We start from the raw sequence: 18253 nt of genomic DNA on the forward strand, positions 1-18253 counted from the left end.
TGGGTTATCTCCAGTAGCCGAAGACCAGATTACTCACTTCCCTCTCATATGCAACAGAAACTGTGATATTCTCATATTTGTAATGAAACTGCCCTTCCCTCTCTTACAGTCATTTCATGAGGAGGAAGTTTTTTAAAAAATTATTAATAGCTCTCACCCCTGGACCTTGTCAGCTTTTACTGCAAGACCTCCTGAAATAAGCCAGCAGGTGTTAAGCAATCTATCCAGTTATTAGAAAACCGTTCCCTCACAATTCCATCCTGACTTGCAAAGGGAAGTTGGGAAGACTGCTTTGCCTACCAACCTTTTCTTTTACCAACTACAACAGCGTTTGTCTTTCTCTAGATACCACAGGCCCAGCTACCCAAAACTGCACCTTCATCCCAGATAACCTCTGATGAGTCTAGCTTTCTAGGACTAAGAGAAACCAGGAAGCACCAAAGGAAGCATTTTTACATACTAAAATATTAAGAATGCTGTACTTCATGCAGACACCAGCATGGATGTATCTACTCTGATAAGCATGGATGTATCTACTCTGATAATCAGGGGAGATAACCAGCAGAGTACAAGCACATGAAATACGTGCACATAAAAAGGTACAAAGCTTTAATAGGAAGGGGGAAAGTTAACACTTCTGCTCATTAATAATTGCTCTTCTGCTTTGCTATTTACTAACATCCCCTAACTGATTCAGGCTAATCATATTTGATCCAAGATAGCAAAGTTGGATTAGCTAACCTGGTTCCATTCCCAGCTTGTCTCTCTCCATCTTCTGCATTATCACTCATTTGTAAGCACAGCTGCTAGCATTTGAGAAGCAAAGAGAAACTAAGTTGATTTGTCGTAATGAAAAAAAAATTGAAAAAAAGGAGAAACATGCAAGTTTTCAAAATTGCCTTTACAGCAGTTTCAGTAATTGTCTACAATAATCTTATTTTTTGAAAATCTTTGTCATTCTCTGTAGTCCTTTGCAAAAAGTGAACAAGAGCTGGAGTTAGAGAAACAGTTCGTTACACATTTCTTGTGGTATAATAACTGAGCAAGAAAACTTTACCTTTGTACTGCATTTCTTCCAAGTTACTTCCCATACTTTAAGGTGAGCAAATTTTACCTCATAACAGTCTATAAGGCAAGAATTCGTATCCATATTTAGATGCAAATGACAACTCTGGACATGCATTACTTAACTTGGCTTAAAGTCATAGCATCAGAATTCAGAGTTTCTGGCTCTAAACACAGTAGCACCAAACCTCAGGTCCAGCAGGTTAATGTGAAAGGATACAATCCAGAACTTCCAGTTCTGGAGGGTCCTGTTCCTCACGTATTCATCAAACATCCTCCTCATGCGGTCAAACCTTTGCCGTGCTATTGGAACCCCAGTAGCAGGGAGCTGCTGTTGGCAAGAACTGAAAAGAAGATGCTCTGAGGTCAGAATCCCCACCAGGAAGGGCACATTCCTCTTCCAGGCTAAATTATAGCATGAAAAATATGTGCAACCCCAGCATCTCAGACTGAGGTGGCTTCTCTGTGCGTGACCCCCCCACATTGAGTTTGTTATGGCCAGGAATACATACTGTTTTCAAATCAATTGTGTCTATTTTCATGCAGCAAAGCAATTTTTCAAGCTGCTACATCTTATTACAAGCAACACAACTGAGAACAGAGGATAACATAGAACAAAGTAGTTTTTGGCATCCACTTAGAAAAAGGCACGTTAGGAGTCAAGTTAAAATTTACAGACTTACTCCTGAGCGGTGTTAGAGAAGAAAATGTTACAAAGATTCTTAAGAAACAGATCAATTTAAAATAAAACCAAACAGATGTTATCATATCTTCAAAAAAGAAAGAACAAAAAAAAAGAAAAAGATTTTGATTTGCCGATAATTCTAACATAATGCCTAAGCCTAACACTTCTGTGGATGGAAGAAAAAACACTGGGGTTCTCAACATGCTTTGCAATAGCACATAACTATTGTAAACCCACAGAGGAAACTGAGGCACCAGGAAGGTGAAGTGACTTATCAGAGTTATGTTCAGTCAGTGGCAAGCTCCTTGAGTCCAAATCCTATGCACTCAACCACACTGCTTCCAGGAAAAATTGACTGCATTTGGAAAGAAAACTGCAGCAAAGCCATCATGAAGAGTAGGAGCGTTTCATCACCCAGTGAGCCTAGCTTTAAAAACAACCATCACTGGCTTCTCAGATTTATTCTAACTGATCTAATGCATCTTTTCTGGTGACACCACTGTTGAGCGTTCATGCTCAGAGCTTGCCGAAAATCCACACGATTTGCTACCAATGCCCATCCCACAACGACTTTGCTTTTTGTTTGGACGTCAGTAGCATCTTTACTGATGTTCAATACCCATCTGTTGTTTGGCATGACACCTGAGGCAAACATCCCCTGCTGTTAGCCAAAGCAACATTCAAGCTGCTCTGCTTCATTACAGAAATCTCCCAAAATCTCACATGACGGCAGCGTTTAGCTCCTCGATTTCTTCCCGAAGGCGCCTGGTTTCCTCTTGCATCTGTGTTCTTTCCTGCTGTAGTTTAGCGATATATTCTACTGTTTTCTGGAGAGTGATTGCATGGCTGATCTAGACCAAACACAAACATAGAGCTCACTTTCTGGAACAAAGCTAGACGGATGAAGAGTTTGCCCCTTATCTGTGGTAAAACCCAGAAAAGCACTTCAGCACCTTTTAAGTTTCCTTCATCCTGCCAAAGCACACATAGGCAGACAGAAACACTTAAGATATTACTGAACTCTTCGTTTTTCTGACTCCCATTTGCACACTAATACAGAGAAATATGATTGCAGTGGTTGTTTTATTCCCCAAGTTACATTTTTGCTATTTTGTTGAAAGTCATAATTTTAAGTGTTTTATTTCATTGTCTATCCTCTTAAAAATGTTTACAATTCTTACGTGGGGTACTGAAGGATGTGCTGTACCTGTTGATACATTACTATGCTGTTAGAAGCATTGTTCGTGCACTGACAGCTTAGGTTATTTAGTTTGGGAAGCCTGAAGTTATTAAACCAAAAGGTTTATGTGCTCTAGCTATCACCAAAGAAGACAGAAACAATGTCACTGATCTCTTTTAAAATAAACTTCCAGTTTTGAGGAAACAATTAAAAATCTGTACTTGAGAAATAAAATAAACAGACATTTCACTAACGCCAAGTTTTCAAAAATGACTACCTTTCAAATAGGCTATTCAAAACAGGTAGTGAAATTCTGACAATTTATATCCTAAATATAAAAATTGGGTAAATAAATCAACATGGTAACAATAACCTTTCATATTTTCTATGTTTCAAAGGGTTGTGATATTTAAAGGACATTTAGAACGTTGTTGTGCAGACAAACCTGTTTTAATGATTTTGGTTTCATTTTATGAACTAAATTAACGAGCATAGGCAGAAAATGTTCTTAATCTCTACAAAGACATTTGACAATGAGAAGGGATTTTCTTTCCTCTGTAAATCTATACACAAAAGACAAGTGACAGGAGAAAAAAATGACAATATTTGCAAGGCTAAGGGCACACGGCCAAATTCTTAAAAGGAGCTGGGTGAGGAGTTCCAGAGGGGGTTTCAAATCATCTGAAGCAGCCAGGCTTGTACCCCCAATCAGGAAGTACAGATCTCTCACGTGTGGGAAGTTTTAGAAATTTCACCGCACATTTTGGACATGTTTCAACAGTATTTGCAGATGCACAACATTGTTTTACCATGCTCTTAGCTGACTAAATGCAGCACAGATGTGGTTAGCACAGCATAAAGCCTGTGCTAACAAACTGTGCTCAGAATTGTGCGTATTAGCTCAGGCCAAATGTCTAGGTCTCTTTTGCCATGCCCAGCAGAACACCAACAGCATCTACCTGGCCTTTGGCTGGCTCATTATTCAGGCAGAAAAAGCTCACAGCACTGACTGGTCATAGCTTTTCAAGTCCAGCTCTGGGGACTAGAGGCTGTCCAAAATAGGTATAAAATGCCAGCATGTCAGAAGAAAAGGTGACCTAGCAGTAAATGCAGTCATCTTACACTGCACTCATGACAAAAGCTTAATTACTGGGGTGCTAGGAGCAAGGATTGCAAAGAGCAGTTTTACTTTTTTCTCTGTCGAGCTTTAAAGCTGCAGCATCTCATCACAAAAGATTTGATCAACATCTGAAGCTGCATCAGAAGAACAACGCCTAAAAGACAAAGGGCTTTCACACATTGACTATAAGCCACAAATTTATCACCCATCCCTTTCCAAGTCCCTCAGTTCAGGTATCTTCACTGATTGACTGGCACACTCAGTCAACAGCAGAGAGATCCATTAACTCTTTTCAGAATGGCTCTTACTGAAGCTTTGTATGAAATGAGTAGTGCTGCCAAGTTACTTACCGACTTGGAGCTGGCCGAAACCAAGCTGTTCAGAGTACTGAAACCAATCCTGATATTGAACCTTCGCTTTTGTTCTGATGAAATACGCTTCATTCTTTGCATCTGTGTAAATAAAATTATGCTGTTTTCTTTTATTGTTCTACTGCTATGATTATTTCTGCTATTCACATTCAGCATCACCTTTGTTGACTTATGGCATTTATAGTCTTTCCAGTCCAAGTTATATTACTATAAACTTGCAAAAAATGTAAGTGATTAAAAAGCGTTCAGAGTATGAAATTCAAATCCAAACCCTGTACAGTTTCTTTCAAAATAAGAATTCCTATTTAATACTCTTAAACACACTTTTTCTGAAGTCAAATTCTATGCTTTGGGTACATGTAACTTTGTTGAAGTCTTAAAATTTAAAACAATCCACATAATTTTTACCTAATACATACAGAATGTCTACTAATATCAACAAATAGCCTTATAAAAAAATAAGAAGAATTATTAATTTTGGCCTACTCTGAGGATAAAGCCTTTGTCAGGAATTAACATTTTCATTTTTAGCATTAAAAAGTTTGGAGCTATTTCCACCAACATCTTTTGGAAAAACTACGGCATTTGCAATTTTAGAATGCGTTATCTTCAGAGCTAAGCTTTCCAAGGGTAGCTCACCATCACCCCAATTTACACTGAAGGAAAACAATGCAACAAAGCAGTTAAGTCACTGCCCAAACCCACAGAAAATGAAAGATCAGGAGAAGAACTGAGATTTCCCACGCCCTCCACATTTTGCCAAGCTAAAAAAACAATGTTACTGAGCAACACAGGACTGTTCAGTCTAACAGTGCACAGCAGCAAGGAGTGTACATTTAGAGACAAGCAAACATCACTTTCCCAACTTACAGAAGAGTTACTGACATTACACATGCCAGGAATTGAAAACTGAAATGCACGTGAGTTCAAAGGGCTATAAAGCCTTTTCATTGGGGTGCCCTCACTTTTAAGAGCACTGCTCCATCTAGTGGCCCCTTTCCTGCCGTTGACCAGTCCTAGTTCTTTTTAAATTTACTCTCAATCAGGGAGTGCAACTACTGATCATAAGCATTTATGCTAAGCAAAATGCTGCAAACCATTATGAGTAACTTTCAGCATGCAGTAGTTCTGATTCTCCTTGGCAAAAAAATGAGAATTGAGGGCAATCACAGGCTGCAAGAGTTTAAACTTACCTTTCTGCCCCGTGAGCACTCAAGCTGAGATCAACTCATAAGGTATACAAAAAGAAGCCAAAATGGGTCAGGCACTTGCAAAATGCTTAAGTAATGCTCCCTGTCACCACAAAATGGATGGCAGAGTTAGAGTTGATTTTCCTGCATTGGTTGTTTTTTGTGGAGAAGTTTCTCATACTACCAAAGAACATATTCTGACAAGGTCAGTTTGTGATGATGTAGAGCCTACTTTCATGTGCCGTCTCCAAATTCTTATCCCAGTAACTCCTGAAGTGTTTTACAGTTATAACTTGTAGAGTCTTTGACGCTGTTTCTTTATAGAGCAGCAGAGCATCACTGGAGACATGCAAGTTAGCTCAGCAGGTTGAGAGCTTCCCCCTCCAGCAATGGCCAAAACCTTGCAGACCTGGATAGCTCCAGCAGAACAATGGCAAAAAGCCACAGTTTAGAAAATTCAGCCTGAAACCTTTGACCAAGTAAACTGAGTCCTGCCATAAGACTCCTGTGAGCCACATCAGGAACTGCAAAAGGTACAGTTTAGCCTCTCCAGTGATATGTCTCTGAGGAGCTGAGCAGATTATTACAGTTTGACATTTTAAATTGAACAGAGCAGGACAGATGTAATGCAAGTTAAGCCCCAGGCACAAATATTTCACTGTTCCTGAAGCACAGCCTACTGCAACATCCACGCTCAGACATCAGGGGAGAAAAGTAGCTACAAAGACAAAGAAAAGCACCTCAAAGGAACGGACACACACCTTAAATGCAGCCATCTGAGGGTCAGTGGCAGGTTTTCCTGAGCTGCTGTTCTGGGGAGACTGCGGACTGGGGCTCTGCTCAGAGGTGCACGGGGAAGCTTGGCCAGAATTCTGACAGTCTCGGCCTTCATAAAGGAAGACAGACAAGGCATGTTAACAAACAACATCCTGTAGCAAATATAACTGCTGAAAAGTTTCTATTCAGAACAAAACCGAAATGCAGTCAACAACTAAGTTATGTTTATTGATACAGCAACCACATGCTAGAAAATGTCAAGAACACTGGGGAAGTTTAGTATTCCACGGCACAACGGTAATGCATCCTGAATAACGAAATATCATATTCCTTTCACATGCATAGGTATTTAAGCAAAGGCATACTGAATGTATAGGATCTAATTCCACTGTGGTGCTGGACTCTCCCATCTGAGGCTCTAATAGCCTGGGACATGATGGTAATATTTAACAAGCCATTTACCATCAAAGCCAACAGAAGTGTCTAAAACTGGCCCAGATATCAACATGCATGCAAAAGGAATCTTTTTCACTTACCTACCATTAATAAGGTCTGTGTCTGAAATCCTCCAGTCAAAATTACAGTTAGGATACCGAACAATAAACCTATTCAGCACTTTCTACACAGATGCCTTTCAAATGGGCTTAATTAGTCCTTTGTGAATATGACAGCACATCCTTTTAGAAAGGAACCACTTACAAATCACAAAATGACAGCTTGTGGGAACACTGGACAGTAGTTTAAGAAAAAAATTGCAAACACTTGGATGCAGCTGAAGCTGGAGGGTAGAAGGGCCCAAAAAGTTTTCCTTCAAAAAGTATCCTGGGATCTTCAAGGCTAATTAACACCCTGTCTAACCGATGGAAACGTGCTTGAGTGTGTAGGTGAGAGAAAATGCTTACAGCCTTCTAACTTACTAGGTGTAGGTGAAGGAACTTGTGAACTGCTACTGTGGGAAGGGATTTGCTCTCCTTTCACCAACCCATCCTGGACTACACTAGGAGAGAAGAGATGCGAGACTGTGGACTGGGTTTGTTGGCTACTTGGCGCTTGCTGTGCTGGACCAACCAGAATGTTACTACGGAACTCCGTCACCCCGGGAGCCTGGGAACAGCACAGGAACAGCAAAGAGAAAAGCAGAGAAAGAAAAAGGAAAAGAAAGCGGGAGAACATTAGGAGAAGGAAAAGAGAAAAAGAGAAGGGGGGAGAGAGGTTTGTTACCTTGCCTTTCACTAAAAGTAACAAATTAATACATGATTAACAATCTGATGACATGAAACAAGGGCTAATAATATGTAAAGAATTGGCAGGCACTGAAGTCAGGCTTCTGGCAGGAAACCAGAATCCTTTCATAACTTAATGCAGTGTTACAACACGTCAACAGCACAAAATGCTAAAATCTATTTCCATCTTCTTGTATACTACAGATTGGAAAACCCATTCATATTCTCCAAGGCACACTTTCCAACTTCTAAATGGAAAGGTGAGCATCCTGGGTTCTTGCTAGCCTCTGCATGATTAATAGAGCACAAATCAACCCCACTAGTGGTACAGCGTATGCATGCCTCCTTGTAATCTTGTTGTATGAGACAGGGGCTGTGAAGACTAGATAGCACTTCCAGGCCCATCAAGTAGCTACAATAAAAATAAGTAAGCATAATGCTGATTGCACAAACACACACACTGGGTAACAGGTGAAATTTAACAGACTAGTTACCCTCCTGAGTGCAGTATGGCTAATGACCTGCAAACAACAAACCTAAAAAAACAAACATATTCATTTTATTCTCCTTACTCTGGCAATTCCAGCTGGTGCAATTGCAACATTAGACTGAGACATGGCTGGCGTCAAAATCCCCTCTCTTTTTAAAGGTGCTGGAGTTACAATCACTGCTCTGGACTGTCCCTGAAAGGCAGCTGAAGAACACAATTTAGTTAGAATAGTTTACAAGACAAAAAAAAAAAAGTAGAGATTATTTTGTATGAAATTACTTGGTATTGAACAGAGGGAATAGATTAATGGGCACCTATTTGGTACTACTTCATTGCCACACAAAGTGCCACCAATTTTCTGATAATCTCAATCCCCTGATTCCAGTATACCAGATTAATCAATAATTTCTCAGGTTTCTAGCAACACCGTCACTGTTTCAAGGTGTTTTTACACAGGTAGGTAGTAAATCTGGGAGGTGCAATGTGTCTTCATTCTGTTATAGCTGCCTTCACAGAAGAACGGTTCATTAAGACAAAGTTTCTGCATGCTTTTTGAGAAAACTCAGCTCATATTTACTGAGTTTCCCTCTAGCCATTATTTGCTTTGGTTCATTTGCTTAGAACATTTATACTGAAGTGGTGACAGCAGAGTTTTTTCCCATATGAAACCGTGTGCCTGATGAGATAACCTGTGCTTATTTTTGAGTCATCATATCAAAAGACAGTAAACCACATACATCCCTTTCTAGAAAAGGTTATAAAGGTTATGCATTTCTCTTTGCATTCATGAGATGATTTGTTTGTCCTGTACACATTAACGCCTCAGTTATAAGTACTGATGTTTACTCCATTGCCAAAAATAAAGCTCCAGTCTTTACAAAAATTTGACTTCTGAGCTTGTTGTCCCTGTGATTTAGGAGCACTGTGATCCCAGAACACATACCACTGCCAGAATTGAAACACGCCAATGGCTTTACATCTACGTGAGAAACAAAGCTGCTGGTTGTGACAGAATAAACTGATAAAGTACTGGGAAAGCGATACAAGGGGTGAGGAACAATCCAAGGAAGTATGCTAGGAGCAAAGGCTTTCTGACAGTGAACGTTGCCCGCAATGCTTTACAAGGTGAGTAATGTCTTGAATGCTAGAAGTACCTGGACTCATGCTTCATTATGTACCATAGACAGAAACGTTGCCAGGATCACCTGTTCACGGTGACATGCTAGAATTAGATCCTTGTGCCTATTCTACTCCCGAACAGCAAACTTCTTGTAGGTGCCAGGCCCTGAGAGACATACCTACTTCTTAATAAAGTGTATTTACTGCTACTCCTCCAGGCAGGGTTGTTCTTGGATTGCTGCTGCACATTTCAGATGGCTGAAGTCACTTGGCCCCCAGTCAGCACAAGGCTGAAAATAGCGTGCAATAATTCCAAGAAAAAGTTTACTGCTTGTCCTGCTCTAGCCTTGAGCTTTCCCACATGAAAAACTCTCTCTTGCTCACACTTGCTGTTTGCAGCCTGATGAAGTGCCAATATCACCAGTTCACACCCAACACGGAACTCCCAGCGTGCCAGTTAGGCGTTCACACACTGAACTAAAAAAACACCACTCCTGACAGTAACTCAAGAGTCTTTAGATTGCCTGAAGAAAAATCCCTGTTTACCTGCCTGTTTTAACTCCCACCCCACTGGAATGATTGATTCTGCTCACCCCGGTCCTGCTAGGGGCACTGATGATCTATGGACAAGAGGCACGCTCTCTCACTTCCATCTGGACCAGCGCTGGGGTCCCCTTCAACAGCTGTTCCCTAGCCAACACCGCACTCTGGCTCAAAGAAACTCTCAAAGACTCTAAGCTGAACCTCAGCACACACCCGAAGCGTTAGCAGTGTGCAAGGCAGCACCCTGCTATTAGAGTGTGACAATGCACAGGCAGACACAGCGACCTGTCCAGGCACCCAGTGGGTCAGTGGCAGGGACAGACCTGCCATTCTCCATCCCACTCTGCCTCCCTGCCCCACTTGGTTGAATATCCTGAAGGGACAGAGCTAATCAGAACAGTACCAAACATCAAAACCAAGGTTTCAGGAAGTTAGGAGTACAGAGCTCTAGTTAACCCACACAATGATGCACCTACACAGCTCAGCACAAATTTTGCAAGGGAGTCACAATCTTGGGGTTGAAAATCCCCTAGTGAACGACCCCTTGGCAGGTCAACCTAGCACACACACAAGCAAACTGCTTCCAATCCTCGCAGCAGTCCAGAGCACCCCATTGTACAAGTGTAGTCACGTGCCAGTGGATTTGGAGGGCTCCTTAAACACCCTCAGGAAGCTGCACTTTTACTTAAGTAAATCAAGAAAAACAAGAAGGTTTCTCCCTCCTGCTAGTCCCACTCAGAAAGGAAGAACATCACCCACCAGTGCTTCTCACCTGGGGTGATGAAGGCATTCTTTAACACTAAGGACACTGTTTCAGGCTTCGGAGCAGGCACTGTTTTTTGTGACTGTTTGGGCCTTGTCCCAGCGCTGGCCAGGGGAACGGCTTTGGGGAGTGCAAATGTCAGTTGGGACTGCATCTGGGGCCGGGGTTGCCCCTGCAGGACAGTAGTCTGGAAAGCCAGGTTACAAGGCACTCCTGCACCTGGCTGCTGCGTTGCCAGGACGAGGTTCTGGCTCTGGCTGAAGGTGGTGGCAGGGGCGTTGTGCGTCAACGTAGCTGAAGCCGTGTGGGTGATAACTGTAGATTCGCAGAGGCCAAACTTCTGGGTTTCTGGTGCAGCAAAAGCAGATGGTGGAGAGCTTAAGTTAGTATTCAGAGGCACTGCAGGCAACGGGGACTGGTGCTGTTGTGTCGCAGGTTGAAGCAGTGGCAAAGGTGTCTGAAACACCGGGACAAAAGTTTGTGGCCCGCTGAGAGAAGAGTCGGGAGCGAAGTCTGCTGGCTGGATGAAAGATCCCCCGCTTCTAATGCTGGAACACTGGTCAGTGCCAACATCAGGAATGACAGGAGCAGGTACTGAGGAAGCAATTAGTCCATCGCTGATGTTCCCAGATGGAAGTGTGTTGGGCAAGGAACCCGACGGCAGGACAGGAGACTGATAGAAAAGAGAAGTTTTACAGATTGAGATGTGACACCCCTGAATCTCACCTGAACTCCTTCTGAGAAGGACGTGGCTCATGTCAGAAAGTATACACAGTGCATACATGTCTGAGATGTGGCTATTTTAAACACTGAGAATCTCCCTTACCTGGGAAGAATGGCTGCTGCTGTCCATTGTAGCTGAGCTGGCAGCAGACACAGAGGGGTAATAATTACTGGAACGACTGGGCGTGAATAAATCTGAAACACAAAAAGTCACCTCTTAATTTTCTACTTCTTAATTCACTGTATACCACTGTACCATGAAATACTACAATTCACAGGAATGGCATTATTATTTAGCAAATAATTAAACCATGAGATGTTTTGCTTCATACAACTAAGTGAGCAATAAATTGTTGTCTTCCAGAAGAACTGATCTCTTCAGGGCAGACTTCATCACTTTTCATGCAAGCTGAGGGCAATGCAAAAGTCAATATATTGTTTAAGGTTCACCTATATGCAGAAAGCCAAGAGGTGATTCTCAATGCTCACAAAACTCAGTGATCTGATGCAGACTGAACGAAGGCCCAGCAAACAGATGTGACTTTTGACTTCCACGAAGGTCCATAACCATTAAAGTTGTCAACAGTAGTTTCATGTCATACATAATTCTTCAGGGTGCCAGATGATGTGTCAAGGCAAACAAAGAAATGTCCCAAGTTTCTAACACGGTGATTTAATGTTTCATCCTTAAGAAGTGTTAAATGGCAAAACTTCAGCAATTCTGTGGGTTTTTCCTGTCCACACGTGACATTCTGTCTTTAATTACTCAATGTCTTAAGGTCTAAATATTATTCCTCTGAATGCCAAATTAACAGCCAGGTTCAAACCCTGGAATAAACAATCCTGAAACAACTCTCGAAGCCACAGAATTGAAGGACTGTAACAATAGCCTCCTCACATACACATCTGCCTGAAATAATGAACAATGAAGACATACACCAGATGTTCTCCATCTTTCACATAAATGTCATTTTTTCTTACGAGAGTAGATATCTGCAACATTTAATCTTCTGTTAGACACAAACTCATAAATCATTACAATTTAAAAAAAAAATTAATCGACTATATATCTGATTCTTACCCTGAAAAGGCTCAAAAGTATCCATGAAATCAATATTTGGCTGGAGAGGAAAAAGCCCTGGTTGAATCATGTCAGCATTTCCTAAGTGTGCTGGGAAAATGAAAAGAAAGATCAGATTAGCTATGCATCACTTGCACAGTAACTCACACTTGGCTGGAACATCAACACACTCCACAGCCAGGCTCAACCATGTTGTTTACTGCTGCTGAAATCTGCTGAAATGAACTGAGCATCTGCACTTCTTCAGGACTATTGTTAGGGAACAAAACTTCCAGCTAGTACAAAGGAAGAGGTGAACCTCTCATAGCCCTCACCAGCAACTGGGAATGGACTAGCACGGACACCTCACAAGCTTACTGCTCCCAAGCCTCTTGTCCTTCCCCTGCTGGGTGATACATGAACTTGCTGAGAATCACCACCTGAACCACCACAGCTCATAGCACAGTATTTTAAAATAAGCCATTATCCATTTAACTTTACTTCAGCTACACTCCTTGTAAAGTGCAGTGGCTCCATAGGATTCCACACTTTACAATCTATTAAGCAGCTATGTTCTCTGAGCTATTTTTATCTGTCAGCAAAGTAAGTTAAAATTTCTAAAGCAAGACTAAAAAAGCAGCAAAATCAGACTTCTAGAGATTCCCACTGCAAAAATCAACACAGCTAACAGCCAACACACACCTATCTCTCTGGGATTTGGCCAGGAAACCAAGTGATGTGAAGACAGTGTGGAAAACAGTGTGTCGGTGAACTCAGACATAAGCATATCAACATCCAAGAGGCTGCCCTCCTCCATAGGTACAGGGGTTTCTCTGCCATATCTTCTTTTTTGCCAGAGAACCACATCATCGTCCTGCCAAAGGAAAAGGAAGACAAGTCAGGCTGCCTAGACAGTGCCAACGCAGTCAGGTGCAGACACTTAAGTGTATTAATTTTTCCTGTTTTAAGAGAAACAACTCTCCTTTAGGAGATACACTCAAACAGATCAGTGGTACTTCTAATAAAACAAGTTCAGCTCATTGATTTGAGCAGAAAACTTCAATCGAATACCATGACACTCTGGGAGAGGTTTTTCCCCAAAAAACAGACGTCAACAAGTAATGCATAAAACACCTGCAACAATGCTTCCTAGTTTCAGTGATTATATGTATATTTTTGCACCTATAGTTTAATGATTCTTTTGTTTGCATAAAGATTTTAAAATAACACACACAGGAAAAATTAAGAGCAAACAACTCCTACCCTGAAGCCTACAAGAATTTCTGAAATGTAATTGATCTGACTTTGTAAAAGGTACTTTTGTGATCTTGTGGGCAATTTCAGGCTATGAAAAATACAACATAATGTGACTTGGCTTACCCCTCCTTCACTACAGGCTGAGCTAAATTGTATTGCCTTCCATTTTGCTGCAGACTAAAAGCACACAGGGTCAGGTTCTTGTGGCCGAGCCAGCATGAAGCACTAACTACACCAGCATAGCATGATGGTGCATTGGAGCTCATGGCCAAAACAGCTGAGAGTTTTGTGAAACTGGGACAGATCCAGATTCATGGTTAGTTCCAACAAGAAAACAAATCAGAACAATGCTTCTGGTCATCAGTTTATATGCCCAAAGTAGAATTGATGGCTTCATGAAAATTTCTTTTTCATACTAAATGATGGCATTGTTGTTCCTCTAAACATCTTGCCTTTTTTAGGATCCCGGCACATTATTTGCCAATATTTTGACAGCAGGAGGACCTGCAACATGTAGTTCTCACATCGTCACATATCCACTTACACAAGTAAGGCAGTAGTGCCAGCTATGACTCAGTAACAAGATGAAATAATGTGCCAGCTCTCAAAGAAATCGATCTTTCTGCACACCCCAAGCTGCTTCTCATTTCTTCTGTCACAGCATTTTACATTCAACCTCTCCTCCATTCAATTTAAGCTTTTTAAGCTGTTCTTTATGATGCACCAACATTAAGGTGTCTAACCTTAATCAAGATTTAAGCAAGATGCTTGTCTTTAGATTTTAATCAATGCAAGCTAAGGTACGTTACAGCTTTGTTACTTACTGCAGCTTCTACAAGCATAAATGCTGCCACTTATCAGTGTTATCACCTACCCTGACCAAACTTGAAAGATCTTCATCTTTATGCTTCTGTAACTGCAAAAGGAGAACAAAAGACATGTTAAAGTCAGAACAGGTCCTGTATATACCAGCAGAAAACCTGACCGCAGAACTTGAAATACCTTATCGTGCACAATTAGTCCCTGCACAATCATTTTTAGTTAATTGGGACTATTCAGATGAGTGTGCCTGTATTTGCTTAACATCTATTTTAAGTATTTGTGCACGTTAGCAAAAGCGACATCAAAACTCAAAAAGCAACAACTATTGTTCAAGCAAGCTACTTTCACTGTGCAAACTAACAGACCCTTTTCTTGAAGTATGTTCTCCACTTGTGGTATTCCCTGATGACTATTTCAATTCTTCGTTTCCAGTACTTCCCTTCTGTTGCAATGGCCTGAGAACACAAACACATACCATGAATTACACGGAATCACATAATGGCTGAATGTCCAACAAATATCCAAGCAAATATTCAGGCAGAAAAAATACAAAAGAAATCATGCTAATTCTGTTTGAGCTCACATATCAGCAGACCAGCTGTCCCAGAGTTCAGCTATCACAGATTAAATCTGACAGTACTAACTTCATCTTTCCCACAATAAACAAGATGATGTCGGACTGCACTGTCAGCATCTCCCACATTGGCTTAACTAAAACCAATACTTAAAAAAAAAAAGACAAAAAAACTAACAATGAATTTAATAAAATATAACATATAGAACAGTAACACCTTGCTCTGCAGAAAACAGGCAAAGAGAATTTCACAACGTTGTCAGAACATACGTGCACATACACAAAAGCTGCTAAGAATGATAAAAAGCCATAAAATTTTCATGTCCTGCTCAGGGAGAATGTGACCTCACAGGTCCCAAACTAGTAGCAACAAAAGGATCAGAATGGTGCAGGCCTTTCATGCATTACAAATAGCTGCGTGTGATAAATTAGGGGCAGCAGACTAGTGAGAGCCTTAGCACAACCTTTCTGCGTTCAACAGTCATCTTTCAACACAAACATCAAAACTGTTCTTTCTAAAATCTGAGACAGCTCCGCAAAGTCATCTGGAACTCCTTCCGGTAACAGTTGCCACACTGTCATTTCCTAGAAGGGTTTTGGCATTTATAAATTATTCTAGAGTTATGCAGTACAGAGAGCAACACACATTGCCACATCAAGGGCCTGTCTGGTTTTCGGGAAGGAGCCAGAGGGCAGCTATTTGCATTTTGTACAGAAGACCAAAAATGAAAGTACACAAACTCACTCTTTTTGTGAAGTTACCTTGACAGAGAAAAACAAACTGCTTGTTGTCTTGAAATCACACCTCATCGATTAAATAGACACAGAAAACTCTCAGGGGGTCACTTAGATTCAATTCTAAAAATAATCCTCACTGATTTCCCACTGACTTGGGCCATCTCCAGCCAGAGCAGTGGCTGTCAAAATCTTAACTATCCAAATTGCACTTCGCTAAACTAGAACACAGACAGAGGTGACACAGATAACGAGTGTTCTTTTGGTAGCTCCTTGATCACATCAATATGATAAAATTAGAAACAGTGGTTCAACAGCACACCTTCTTTATCTTAACGGATCCTTCTAGATAAAGACAACAGAGCACAGAATTACTAAGCTGCTTTTTTATCTAGTGGATTAGGAAATGCACTATAATCTCTAGAGCTTGTTAGTCTCTTCTTCAGGTTTCACATACCTCTGGCCGACGATGTTCATCTACCTCAACAGAGCCATCCAGTGGAGTCACGAAATGGCACACAGGATTCTTGCGCTTCTCCAGGTCTGAAAGAAAAGGGAAAATCTGAGTGCTCAACAGAAGTGGGCTCTGCTGGAAGCCCTCTCACCTCCGGGGCAAGATGTGAAAAAAAATAAAATAAAAATTGCCAGCATTCTCTCCAGAAAACCAACATGAAATGGGGAAATTTCAGGTTGTGCTCAACTGCTCAGTAGAGCCTCTGCATGGACATCTCTAGCAGAGCAGTGGTTCATGCACACTGCCATGACAGCCCTGCAGATATCTGAGCCAGTAGCAGATTTTTGAACCTTTCATTAGACAGGAATTCCACTTCTCTCTTGCTTCTTACATGGGTCTCTCAGAAAATATTTCGTAGCAAGTGACACAGCCCAGTTTGGTACTTACACTGCATGTACCATGCCCTCCAGATGGCGTTATTGAGACGGATTTTATCTCTCCACTGAAGTTTCAAGCCTTTAAAATTTTTCCATTTTGGTGACACCAGCTTCCCACTAAAACAAAACAGAAAGCAAAATCACTCTGATTTCTTTTTTTTTTTTTTTTCCTTGCTGCTCCTATCGAGCAAAGTGTCCCCCTAAAATTGCCAAACTACCAACAGAAAGAGGTACGAGCAGCCACACTTGGCCAGTGACAACTTCTGCCACACTGTCCACGGCTTACACCAGACTGGAGTCCACTTTTCAAGACTTCTTCACATTCTTATCTGCCTGCTAACAACTGTCACAACAGGTCTTGCAAGCATTTCAGGATTAAAACTCATTTCACCCAAATTTTTCTCCTTGCCAGTATCCCTCCCATCTTCTCAAGCGCCAGCCTGGGAGTTTCCCTTACCTGAGAACAAGAGTTCTCACAACTAAGCCCCAAACCTTGCAGGTTTGGCTGCACTGTAGGTTTGCCTGGCTTGGATTTTGCCAAGGAGCTGGATGAAGTCAACATAAGTTCATTTCTGCAGTTCTATTTGATTTCCTAGGCTGGCAATACTGGAAAGGATGAACGAAATGCCAGTTTTGGCCAAAGAAAATCCACCACCCAGCAACTGTACAATGCTAATAAATGCAACTGGGCAAGCTGGGCACGCAGGATCACCAACAGACTCGAAATATTAACGTTTCTCCAAGGAAAGGGAAGGCTGAAAAGAAAAATAGCTTACGTATGAATAGTCTTTGGGGTGGAGGGGAGAAAAAGGAAGAAGCAGCATGGACTCCAGTAAACACTATGAACACCAAGTACCCAGCCCTTAAATACAACTTTGTGAATCATCAATCCGTGTTCCTGAGAGAGCAGCAGAAGCAGGAAATACTCATAACGTAGTAAATTTCAAGCCACAGATTAAAGTATACGTATCACCCCTCTCTCCAGGTTCCCTCTCTCGTTTTTTGTGGTTTTATTCACACATCTTCCTACTCTGTCTCCCTCTGCTGTCTGTTTACCCTCACTACCACATAAGAACACCAACAACACAAACTGCCATCAGTAGGACAACACGAGCCAAGGCACAAGCTTTGTCTCGAAACATTGTAAACCAAGATATTAAGGTCTTCTGTGGTGAAGGGTGCACAGACAAGTGACAGGAGCAACGTCACCTCCAAACCTTGTCCTTTTGGAGACCTCCAAGCACCTGGTCCATCAGCAGCGCAGTGCCAGCAGATGGATTTGAGGTGGCCTCCACTGGGGCACTGTGGATTTGCTCTCCCACAGCAGCTACACAAGTACTCACAGAGCAGGATTATTTTTCTCTTTTGTACACACCGGGAAGCGGGTGTAGAGGCCGGCTACGAAGCGAGTCCTGCGCTCACCAAGGATCTGTGAGCTGCCCCCTCAGGGTGGGCACTTCCAGTCTACAGAAGGATCTCCACACAATTTTATCTCCCTATTGCTCAGCTGTTGGGGGTTCAGGGCACACAACGGATCTCCATTCATTTTAGAACCCAGTCTAGATCATCTCATTCTGTTTTCAAGCTTTCTGCAAGCTTGTTGTGCCACTTTGTTAAATCCTCTCCCCATCTCCGCCAGCCAACTCATCACCTTCACGGCACTGA

General features: G+C 41.7%; 1 protein-coding gene across 3 annotated transcripts in view; it reads right to left on the bottom strand.

The window, feature by feature from the left end:
- MLXIP (MLX interacting protein) overlaps window positions 1-18253 on the bottom strand; it is a 46500-nt gene that overhangs the window by 7044 nt on the left and 21203 nt on the right. Inside the window, exons 2-15 of one of the 3 annotated variants that reach the window (XM_027469648.3) lie at window positions 16599-16705; window positions 16155-16240; window positions 14754-14843; window positions 14441-14482; window positions 13012-13183; window positions 12331-12420; window positions 11353-11444; window positions 10536-11199; window positions 8184-8305; window positions 7306-7492; window positions 6373-6497; window positions 4401-4502; window positions 2474-2601; window positions 1286-1409 (exon numbers count right to left, since the gene is read on the bottom strand). In XM_027469648.3, the coding sequence (XP_027325449.1) occupies window positions 1286-1409; window positions 2474-2601; window positions 4401-4502; window positions 6373-6497; window positions 7306-7492; window positions 8184-8305; window positions 10536-11199; window positions 11353-11444; window positions 12331-12420; window positions 13012-13183; window positions 14441-14482; window positions 14754-14843; window positions 16155-16240; window positions 16599-16705 (2131 nt within the window). The remainder of the gene's footprint in view (window positions 1-1285; window positions 1410-2473; window positions 2602-4400; window positions 4503-6372; window positions 6498-7305; window positions 7493-8183; window positions 8306-10535; window positions 11200-11352; window positions 11445-12330; window positions 12421-13011; window positions 13184-14440; window positions 14483-14753; window positions 14844-16154; window positions 16241-16598; window positions 16706-18253) is intronic. The other 2 variants (XR_001194752.5, XM_013107462.5) reach the window with 2 other exon arrangements.

The sequence above is a fragment of the Anas platyrhynchos genome, chromosome 16 (genome assembly GCF_047663525.1).
Source record: "Anas platyrhynchos isolate ZD024472 breed Pekin duck chromosome 16, IASCAAS_PekinDuck_T2T, whole genome shotgun sequence".
NCBI classification, from domain to species: domain Eukaryota; kingdom Metazoa; phylum Chordata; class Aves; order Anseriformes; family Anatidae; genus Anas; species Anas platyrhynchos.